The sequence below is a fragment of the Pinus tabuliformis genome, chromosome 1_1 (assembly GCF_031772625.1).
Source record: "Pinus tabuliformis cultivar Carrire ecotype Pingquan chromosome 1_1, CPIR1, whole genome shotgun sequence".
Classification (NCBI taxonomy): domain Eukaryota; kingdom Viridiplantae; phylum Streptophyta; class Pinopsida; order Pinales; family Pinaceae; genus Pinus; species Pinus tabuliformis.
The window spans coordinates 266,633,736-266,644,991 of NC_142297.1; the positions used below are offsets into that span (position 1 = coordinate 266,633,736).

Genomic DNA, 11,256 nt, shown 5'->3' on the forward strand with positions numbered 1-11,256 from the left:
CTAAGTCAAAACTCTTTACAGGGTTACTCTTGAGAAAAAGGGCCCCCACCTTAGATGTCTTACAAAAGTGACCCCCCTATGTCTAGAAGAGGTTGAATTGATTCCACACATGTCCATTCTTTGTCCTTTCTCTAGAAATATATGGCAAGACATCTAGAAAATAACTAAGGAAGATCTCTTATGGACAGGCAACTCAATTGACGAGTGCTTAACGACCTGGATCAAAAAGAAGCACATGGCAAGCTTTAAGGCCCTGCCATGGTGGTCTATTGGGGCATCTGGTTAGATAGAAATGATGTCATTTTTAATGATCAGTGACATTCATATGTGAGGGTTGCCCTCTCTAGCTTGGTTGTACATGACTCTCTTTCAAAACATATTGTTTCTCAAGGTCACAAGGTACATGCTTCCACCATCATCTTAAAAGATAAGTTGTGGGATTTTTTCAATGGAGCTACCCAATCCTCCCCTGTAGTGGGAGGTGCTAGAGGGCACATTTAAACACACTTCTACTTCTTCTCATGTAATATTGGTTTGGAAACTAACAACTATGATGAATTATTTGCTTTAAAACTTCTTATGTGATTGGTTGTGCGCCTTCATATTTCAGAAGTGAACATTTATGGAGATTCTTTGACAATCATAAATTGGATGAATGGAAAATCAAAACTAAGAAATCACTCTATGTCTCCATTCTATCATAAAATCACATGTAGATTACAACAATTCTCTCATATCTCTTTCTCACATGTCTACATGGAAGAGAAAAAATATGTAGACAAACTTTCAAAAGAAGGAATGGAAATGGCTCAAAGTCAATGGAAGATCGAGGAAGATAAACTTCATCTTCTCAAGTTATGTCCCTAGGAATGACTATTTTTTTTCTTGACATTAAAAAACCGATGGATTGTTTATATTTTATGTTTATTGGAACTCTTTATGTATATAAGGCAATATATATCAAATCCATTCTCTCTGGAAGAACACATACATATGATATATTATTTTTTGACTTGTTTTACTATTTAGTGAGAATATATAGGTGGAATCCACTAACAAATCAAAATAAGGATACATGACAATGCATGAAAGATGATGGGCCATGACGTTTTTTCTTACTACTCCTTGGGTGATAATTTGGCTACAAATCAAAGACAAATTTTATATATGTGGCCTTAGCAAATGTGCTTGTAGTGGCCAACCTAGGGTGCTAGATTAGGCTAAATTTATTATCGACCAGGGTAAGTAAACTTCAAGGCATGCGTCTAAAATCTATAGACATAAAGGATTCCTAACTAAGTGTTCATTGTGGTAGGTTACAGTACTTCTTTACAAAAGGTTAAGATATGTTTCCTATCACCTTGACACTCAGGTCACTCAACTCATCTAACTGTCCTAAAGACACAGCGTATTGCTAGACTGAGATTTTAATCCCCTTACAAGGATACTGTGCACAAAAGCTCTATCTAGTTAACACTCAGCATTCATGAAAGATCAAAATTCAAATACATGTAAACAGAGTCTATGAGGATGCTTTAAAAATATAACGATGGATCAGATCTCTTACAAGATATGGTTCAATGATCTTAACGATCAATTCTTTAGGTTATCACTATAAACACCATTCGTAAGGATTGTTAATTAAATCAACAAAATTATAAACATAACTCTAATTCCTATGCATGCTATTCAATATTCAAAAGTTGCTAATGAAATGAAAATGACAGTATACTAGTCCACGCGGGGCCCGTCCGCATTTCAATGGTACACTGGAATACGCTCAAGAAACGAAGGTATTAACACATGAACAACGTTATAATAAAACCGTGACTATTATCGAGTTCTTGTATTAAGTTCTGAAGATCATACAAAAAGCTTTGTTCTCAAAATGATACACAGAGATCACCATCTATGTAACTGTAACTATATATGTGTTTTTTTTTAAACAATTAATACACGGTTTTCATTTGGATTGAATGTACATTCACTATGCAGCTGTTTCCGCTTTTACTATGGAATGATTTTTGGGTCATTTCCATTCTAAACTGATTTTCAAAAAGAAACAAAACGAAACCGGTTTGGGAAACCTATGACGGTTGCTGCCTTTGTCGCCAAAAGGCTGGGGCTTTGACCAGCATTGACCACATAACCAAGGGTGTTTGATTTGTTGTAGGATCGATGTTTCTCCATGTTTGTACATTCCAGTTTTCATTCCTATCCCTTACTTTGGCTTGCCTGTCATGCCACATGTCAGATGATAAACCATTTACAGTATGTTATGACTTCCTGTAACCTTTTTATTAAAAATTCCTAATTTCTAACATAAAAATTCATAAATTAATCTTTACTGCAAACTAATAACTATAATACTATTACTTAATCAATTTCAATGGATAAAAGGGTTCTATGAAGGAAAAAGGTAGACAAATGATGTGTTTTAAGAAGAAAAGGGATGGTAATGGAATGGTACCAACATCTCCCCCAAGCTTAATGGCTTAGCATGTCCTCATGCTAACCTTGATGTACTGCCTCTGTACTCTGTTCCTGCCTATACCTCTGTTGCCTTTAATAATGCATCTACATTCTTCTTAGCTTGGGTGTCTTTCTGAATGTGGAGCTCATGTTTCAAACGTTTGTATTTCTCCTTGAGGGCTTTCTTTTGGGTATACCATTTGGTTGCCCATTTGCAAAGGTCAGTTTGTTCAACCTTGAGCTCTTGGATTTGCTCCTTAAGCTTTTCATTCTTCTGTTGGGTTTCCTTACTCTGAGTCCTAAGCATTTCATTTTCCCTCTTAATGACTTTCTCCAGCATGTTGGCCTCCATCAGTTCTTCCTTTAACTTTTCAATTTGCTTCTCCAGCCTCCTTGGTTTCTTGATCGCAGGTGGTGATTCTTTTTCTTGTCTATTGTTGCTCTCAACCTCCATTTCGGCTTCTGGTCTAGGCTGTGAGTGAGCACTGCTCTCGATGTCCATCGGTGCATGTGCATTTGATTCTGGTTGGTCTTCTTGTGGCAGAGTCTTTTGTGCTCTCCTAGATCTCCTTGTGTATGTAGTAAAAATTTTATCCTACTCCATTTTCTAGGCAGCCTCTTGTCTCATCTTTCTCATCCTCACACTGCTACCGGGTGGAGGGACATTGCTTGATTTGTGCACAGGGATCTCTTCATCAATGTCAAGCATGAATTCTGAGTGCTCTTGCTGCTCTTGCTCATCCTCTCCATCTTTGATCTGATTGGCAATCAGGAATTCCTTCCATGTCTTTCCCCTTTTCTGCACTTCATACTCAATAAGAATTTTAATTAGCCCGAAATGATATAAGCTTTTGTCCTCATTACCTTTTTGCTTTTGGATGGTTTTTGACATTTTGGTTAAGCTTTGCAAGAGGAAATATGGTAAGCTAATAGTGCACTGCCCTTTCAAATGTAACAGTAGTTTGATGTGGTATAAATAAACTATGCTGTAGCGGCCCTCACAAGTAACAAATTTTTGGATGATATACACCATTTCGTCCCATGGATGCATCAACCAGCTCCTAGGGACACCCTTCTTCCAGTTAACGGGTGAAACCCTCGATCTGGACATGAATTGGGTCCATGATTTTTCTTTGAATTGTTTTTTCTTGAAGTATTTCTCTCCTTCTGGGCTGATCCCTAAGGACTGTGCTATGGTGTCTTCTGAGACCCTAAATGAAAAATTACCTATCAAGGCTTTCTCCCCATTGAATGTAAAGGCAAACTGTTTAGTTACTTCCTCATTGCTCCCATTAAACTTCTCCAAGAAGGGTAGCCATTGTTTTTATTTTATAATTGCAATGCAGTCATCGTGGTACTGAGAACTATCAAATGTTTTTGGCTCTACTCTATTAGTCATTTTGACAGAGAAATTTTTGCTCTAACCCTCTTCGTTTATGCTTATGAATTTAAAAAAGGTATTTTGGTTTGTTACCTTTGCCTTTCGCTCCACACTGCTGACCTGGTGGCGCCCTCTGTTCTTCGAGATTACCTCCTTCAGTGGCTTAAGTGATGGCCAGATCACTGTCTTGTAACTATGGTGGAGGTTCAAACTTGTAAACCCAATGACTGTGTTTTCCTTTCGTAGCACTTGTTGTTCTCAGTCTTTGCTTTTGAAATCACAGAAGTCGAATTGCTAATATAGAACAACTGAGAATGAAATGAAATTTTTAATAACTGACTCGACCCAATTCATAGCATATTCATATTTTATGACAGAGGAGTAGCTATACTGAGTCGTATGAATACCATCATGAGAATGCTCGAAGCATGTATGGAGTACTAGAGTATGATAACAGATAGTTGTTTGCATCAGTCGACTTCGTCGAGTGATCATGTTATAAGTTGGCCGATTCAAACATAATGAACAAAACTGTATAACATTTGTCTTTCAAACAGTTCATCACCTGTCCCTCGTTCATTGGTACTTGGCCAAATAGAGAGATGTTGGACCAGCAGTAGGGTTTGATTGGCCGATAAAGAGTTAATAACAAAGGCTGGGAGGGTGATATAATAGGGGATTGAGAAATCGTATGAAGAGTATGGGAATTTAAAAATTGTATAAATATGGGATAGGCTAGAGTGTTGGGGGATGATAGGGATTAAGAATATGATAAGGGGTGATAGGTATGTGGGTGTTTTTAAAATTGATCGTAGCAGTCATAGTCATCACATTTAACATTAACAATAAACTAAGAATTTAAATGTTAGAAATAAAGAATACATTACACTTTTATTGGTTAATCAAGCGTTGAATTGGCATGCTAGGTAGGATTGGTCTTTCTTGACTAATCTTTGTTGTTCATGACAGGTCCCTCTGAGATGAATTTGAATGCAACAGGTTCCTCTGAGATCTGGAAAATATTTATGCATCTTCTTTGAAATCTTGGAAAATATTTGGTGAGAGATTCGCCAAAAAAATTAAATATACATATTATATTATTGATAAAATCGCCTCCTATTTTTCCTATGTATCATGGGGATTAGCCCATTTATTATACATATAAATTTATGCTGGTTCTTAAAATTTTCCCCGTGCTACCGCAATGTTACGAGGCTTTTCGCTGTTAATCATCACTGAAGAACAACCTATGAAACACAATGGTCAAATTTAGGGGGTTTTTTTTATGGTTTGTTGCTAATGAGGCACACAAATCCTACTTAACCAATAAACCCTCCCTTTCAGAGATCCAACTATGATAGACTAATCAACATTGTGAAGGCCTGTGTAGAAGACTTTAGAGATTATCAACTAACATTTATACTCAGTCTGAATACTTATGTCAGCTAATAAGATTAGACAGAGAGAAATGAAAGAGAGACCCATTATGGTCCCTCTATGAATGCCTTGTGAAGAGATCTGAGCTTGGAGGGGCCAAGTAAGGGCCAAATCTATTCTTGTGATAGGAGAGTGGCCGAGAAGGCAAGATCAAGATGGTCCAAAGGCTAAGATAGCCATTAGAGATCCAAGTGAGAAACTTGGAGTGAAGGTGAAGCAAAGACCTTGAGGGCCAAGAAGGCTTGCAACCTATGCTCAAGAGGGAGCCAGTCTCCAGAGGGAGTCAGCGTGCTCAAAGGGACTCAACAACTCAGAGGAAAAGAATCTGCGGATTCAGGAAGTCATGGTACAAGATGGCCATGCAAGATGCTTAGGAGCAAGAGGTTTCTAGGAGTAGGATGTCTTTGAAGAAGGGTCCCTGTCATACAGCAGGAATTGCTTCTATGTCATATGGAGTTGTTGTGGTAGCAGATCAAGAGTGTCATATGTGTTTTAGGTTCATATCTATATCACAAGTGTTCCAAGTTTGAAGGCAGAACCACTTCCAGATGGTGCTGTGAGAATACATCCCTCACTAACACGAAGTGTCGATGTTTTGGGTAGCATCAGAAGTATTTTCACATGTGGGGCAAGTGGGCTAAGTGATGGAGCTTTGCACCCATAGACCCATGGTATTTTGATGACCTATGGTATAGACCCATGGTATTGCACCCTTTGGAAAAGTATAAGTGCAAGGGCGAGTGATTCATTCTCGTTGTCGGCAAGAGGGCATCTTGTCAAGGAAAAGGGTGAGTGATTCATTCTCATTGTCAGCAAGAGGGCATCTTGTCAAGGAAAAGGCCGAGTAGGCCTCAAGCCTGTAGAGGACCGAGAGCACTTGTTAACAGCCAAGAGAGCTAAGAGCGCCTATTGACAAGCACGAGGGCTTAGAAGGCATGTTGACAGCCACGAGGGCCTATTGACAACCAAGAGGGTTGAGAGAACCTACTAACAACCAAGAGGGTATGTTGGAAGCCAAGAGGGCCTGTTGGAAGAGGGCCAAGAGAGCCTATTGACAGCGAAGAGGACCAAGAGGGCCTGTTGATAGCCAAGAGCATCGAGAGAGCCTGTTGGCAACAAGAGGGCCGGGAGGGCCTGTGGAGAAAAAAGAAGGCTGAGAGGACCTATTGTTGGCAAAGAGGGCCAAGAGGGCCTATTGTTAGCAAGAGAGCATAGAGACATGCAGGGGCAGGAAACATTGAGAAAGAGATTCTCTCAATGAGACATTCAGAGAAAGATTCTCTCAAGCAAGCAAGAGATCTGCATGAGTAATATTGCAGGTTTGTTGTGAGTGAGATACTCAGTTGTGCCAGGTCTGAGCAAAGAGCACAAAGCAGCAAAGGAGATCTAGAAAACCGAAATCAAGGACGGATCTAGGATCAGATTCAAGGTAATTGTTGTATATGTCATTTCCTCAAGGGAAATCATCCCCGTAAGGGAACCCAAGTAGGTTCTAAGAAGAATTAATGAAGAACTATTAATTGGGAAACACGTGTCTAATATGTTACTACGCATGATCTAATCACTAGTTTTAAAGTTTCCACTGTGTAAAAGTTAGACATATTAGTGTGTTTCAGTTTATTAGCTGAGTAAAGTTAAGTGGAAGTTGTTACCAAATCTAGTGTGTGTGTGTGTGCACTGATTCTAGTGCCCAAAATCTAATAAACTGGAGAGAGGAAACCAGCTGGAACAAATTTTCTGTCATTTATCTAGCAATTACATGGGATTCTTTTAGGAAATGAAGTAGATTTTGAAGGGCCGCTAGAACCAGGAATATAAAGAACATAGGTTTTGATTTATCTTGCTTGTCATCACTATATTAACAGGATAAGTTGTAGCCAATTGACTGCCACATAGCAGTTTGTCCATTTCAAGTTTAAATTGATGCATTTTGGCTGCCAAGTTAAACTTGAAATTGACAGATAGCTTTCTGAATTATATCATTAAATGCATTGACAAAGAGTTCACTATCATCCATAACAATTTCAGGTTGTACCATCTTCTCACTCATGACATCGCAGAAGAACTAACAAAACAGTTGTTAAAATGATCGTCCTCAGTTTCAAAATAATCTGCTACAGTGTACAGAAGGTATACTTTGCTTTAACAAGTTTCAGTTTCATATTAACTGCTTTTGCTAGTTAATCAAGTTTACAGTTTCAGTTTAAAATAACCAAGAAGAGGTATCCTGTGTTTGCAAAAGCAAAGAATACCTCTTCAAGTTTCAGTTTCTTGATTATTATGTCAATGTGAGCCAGTTTCTCTTTCCTGTGTGGTGTACCTGTTAACCTGATTTTGCTATACTTAGTTCATTTTGGTTGCTTAAAAGATAAACATTACATGTATGAGCTTACTAGCTATTCAGGTTCTTTCTGAGCGATAGGAAAATAGCTACTTCTTCCTCACCATCATGAAATACACCACATGATGCAAGTACAGTATATGCTGCAAAAACCAGCCAAAAATATCCCAACTGCTTGCACCTTGTAAAAACTACTAAGCTCTAGTTTGATAATCAACAAGATAACTATAGTGAAATAAAAGTAAATCCTAAAATAAAGTTTTTGCATCAAAGAATCGTGGGACCCAACTAAGAGATGCTCTCGAAAAATTTAAAGTTTAATACAGAAAGTACATGTTAATCAATTCACATCAAAGGATCAGGAATACATCCATCTATGTTCCAATAGTCTTTCATCGAAACATTTCCTAATGGAAAAAGCACGAGGCCTGCCACATGTTCAAGGTAGTTCAACAGAGAAATTCAACAAATTTGATGTTCTTTTTAACTCCAAAAGAAAGGTATAGCAATATCTAGAAATAGATGAATAGATTAAAGTAAATGCAAAGACGGTCAATACAGTTATTTTGAGATTTGTTATGACTGATGTCGATGCTACGTATCCAACAATGAAAGAAAATCTCTTATGACTTATCATACTCTGCAATTTACTGATAAGTTCACAGCCTTAGCCTTCTTAAACAAAAATCTCGTAGTAACGGCCATATGAAAATTCAATGTTGAAAAGTTCTGTATAGATAAATGTAGTGATTAAGCCCAACATAAGCCTAGTCCACACAAATCCCCGTTAGTTCAAGCTTCCATTTTTTGGGTCCATTAATGAGTTCTCGAAGGGCAACTTTTAGCTCTGGTATTCCCTCTTCTAGCACAACACAGACAGGAAAAATAGGCACAGACAGTATCCTTTGTTTGAGTTCCTCAAACACCTCCTCGGCACCATTTTCATCTATCTTATTTGCCACTATTAATGAGGATCGGTCAGACAACCCTGGTTGATGCTCCTCAAGTTCAAATACTAGATCTCGTAGTTGATGCCAAGGCTGAAGTCCCTTTCTATCTCCTAGGGCCGATGACAAATCTACTACATATGCTAGGGCCTTAGTCCGCTCAATATGCCTCAAAAAAGCATGCCCCAAACCTCGATTTTCGTGTGCTCCCTTTATAATCCCAGGAATATCAGCAACTGTGACGTGGAAAAAGTCTTCATATTCAGGCTTGCCTATATTGGGTCTCAAAGTTGTAAATGCATAATGTCCAACACTAGGTTTAGCCCGTGATATGGCTCCTAGAAGAGTACTCTTTCCTGCATTCGGTGCCCCAACAAGTCCTATATCTGCAATAGTTTTGAGCTCTAATATCAAAACCGCTTCTGTACCAGGTTGACCACGATCATGCTCACATCTTTGTAAATCCTTCTGGCTTTGCCCATCAAATTCCATATATGTATCTTCCAGGTCATCAGTAGAATCATGTTCATCACTAAGTTTAGTTCTATGGATCCTCGGATCCCTTGCCATGGCAATATTTCCTCGTCCTCTGTCTCCTCCACAAGCAACCAATAGGAGCTGCCCTGGTTCTACGTATTCCGCTACTGAGTCCTCTATCATCTCTGCTTCAGATTCCTCCCCTTCAGAACCCTCTTCTCCCTAAAAATCTTCATCTCCTTCATATTCCCAATCATCCCATGAACTTTTTTTCTTACTACTTTCAGAATGGGAACATGATTCATCAAAGCCCAACCATTTTTCATCATCCAGTTGCTTTGAATTCGAGGTCTGATTTCGAATCTTGCAACAGTTGACTTCCATTCGGTTTTTCTTGTCTTTCCTGTTTAAAGGAAGACTATAACCTTTTGTGTTTTCATATACCTCCAAAGCTTCTGTGCAAGAATCATTCTTGTCGTTTTGGAGTTCAAGGTCGACATGCTTATTACTTTCAGGATCAGTTGTTGGAAACATTTCCCGAAGCAGAGTAGATTGTACAGTTGACGGAATTACACCACGGACTAAATGAATTACAGTACCCACAGGTACTTGTACAACCTGCAGAGGAAGTAACCCACTAAATGACTTGATGGCAATGATCATTTCTGCTAGAACATGTGTGCTTCCGTAGATGCATCTTAGGGAAAACAAAGCATTCCAACTACATTTATATACCAATACAGCAAGATAAATGATAATTTGCAAACCTTGTCTGCTCCTCTGTTCCCCACTTTATTTTTGGGAAATCCATGACCACCTTTCTGTGCATTCTGCAAAAAGCATGAACCAACCTTATAATTGCTACTATTTTTTTCCAAAGAAAGACTATGTTAGAGGGAAAGAAGATAAAATCCTATACCCTACGAGAATGATGAGTTTCCAAATATGGTAATAAAAACGCATACCAAGTGGTGTTGCAGGTTGCTTAGATCCCAAACTGCTGCAGAGCTTTCAAGGATAACATCGCCACCTTTACCTCCTTTTCCACCTATGTTATACAACATCATTAACATTTTCGTAAAAAGCCTCTCAAGAATCAAACCAGTTAAAACTCAAACGCCCATCATTAACTTTCAATCAAGTTGGTTTTAAGGCTTTGATTCTGTTCATGTTCAAATGCAACGATCACATGTCATACATGTGCTGAAAGCCTCTATAAATGTGTAATGAGTGCACAAAATTAACTCTGAAATTACAAAATGTGCTTATTGAAAATAATTGAACAAGAATGCATACCATCTGGCGCGGCGCGTCGAGCATGGTGACTTCTACGGTAACTGGTGCAACCATCACCTCCTCTCCCTCCTTTCACCCACAACCTAATTCTGTCCACCATTTTTTTTCATTCCTATGATACCCACCAAAGTAATCAATAGGACTTCTACAAACAGGTATAGTATGCCCTAAATTTTACCGATTTCAGGCCGCAAAATCATGGATTTCATGCATAATGCGATGCAAAAGAATTAAATAAAAGTGGAAAACGCATTTTATCTGAGAAAAATATTTGATTTTTTTATACTCACCTGCGATGGAGCGAGTTTTCCCTTCTTCCTGGGAGCATCTGAATACACAGAAGCAGAAGGAATCCATTGTTGCCGGTCGTTCAAATATTGTTTTGCATTACAAAGGAATTGGAACACCTTCTGCCGCCTCCACATTTTGATATGTCCGATTCACATTCAACTTATTTCACCATTTTTGTGTAGGCCCCTTCCCTACATTTGTATCTCAATGGCACAGAGTATCTGTTCTTGCAGAAGGAATTTAGAAAACCCTGAAACCATAGCAGGGCCATAGAGCGCTCTTTGCTACCGCTAAAAAGCGGTTTCCCGTAATGGAGCAGATTCCGCTGCTTTCTGATATGCTATGATGCCTTCAAGGTAAGAAACTCTCGACTCATGCACAAGGGTAGGACCTCCATATCCACCCCCTAACGTCAATTCAATAGGCGCATGAAAGTAGTCCGCGACAGGGGGGTCGACATGAAGCTGAGCCGATGTATAAAAATAGATTTAATCTACTAAGGTTTATACTTTAATTTAAATATATATTTTTAATGAAATATGAAAAAATGTTGTTTGTTTTTTTCTTTTCTTTTTTCTCTCTCTTTTTTCTTTCCCAAAAGTAAGAATACCTAA

At 38.6% G+C, this 11,256-nt stretch overlaps 1 protein-coding gene across 1 annotated transcript; it reads right to left on the bottom strand.

The window, feature by feature from the left end:
• Nucleotides 1-8,382: 8,382 nt before the first annotated feature.
• On the bottom strand, nucleotides 8,383-11,037 carry LOC149212564 (putative GTP-binding protein OBGM, mitochondrial). The gene is given in 6 exon segments (XM_089388723.1): nucleotides 8,383-9,277; nucleotides 9,500-9,673; nucleotides 9,823-9,885; nucleotides 10,021-10,103; nucleotides 10,352-10,463; nucleotides 10,642-11,037. Coding segments are annotated over 6 exon segments (1,446 nt in total). The 5' UTR covers nucleotides 10,777-11,037; the 3' UTR covers nucleotides 8,383-8,398.
• Between the last annotated feature and the right edge of the window lie 219 nt (nucleotides 11,038-11,256).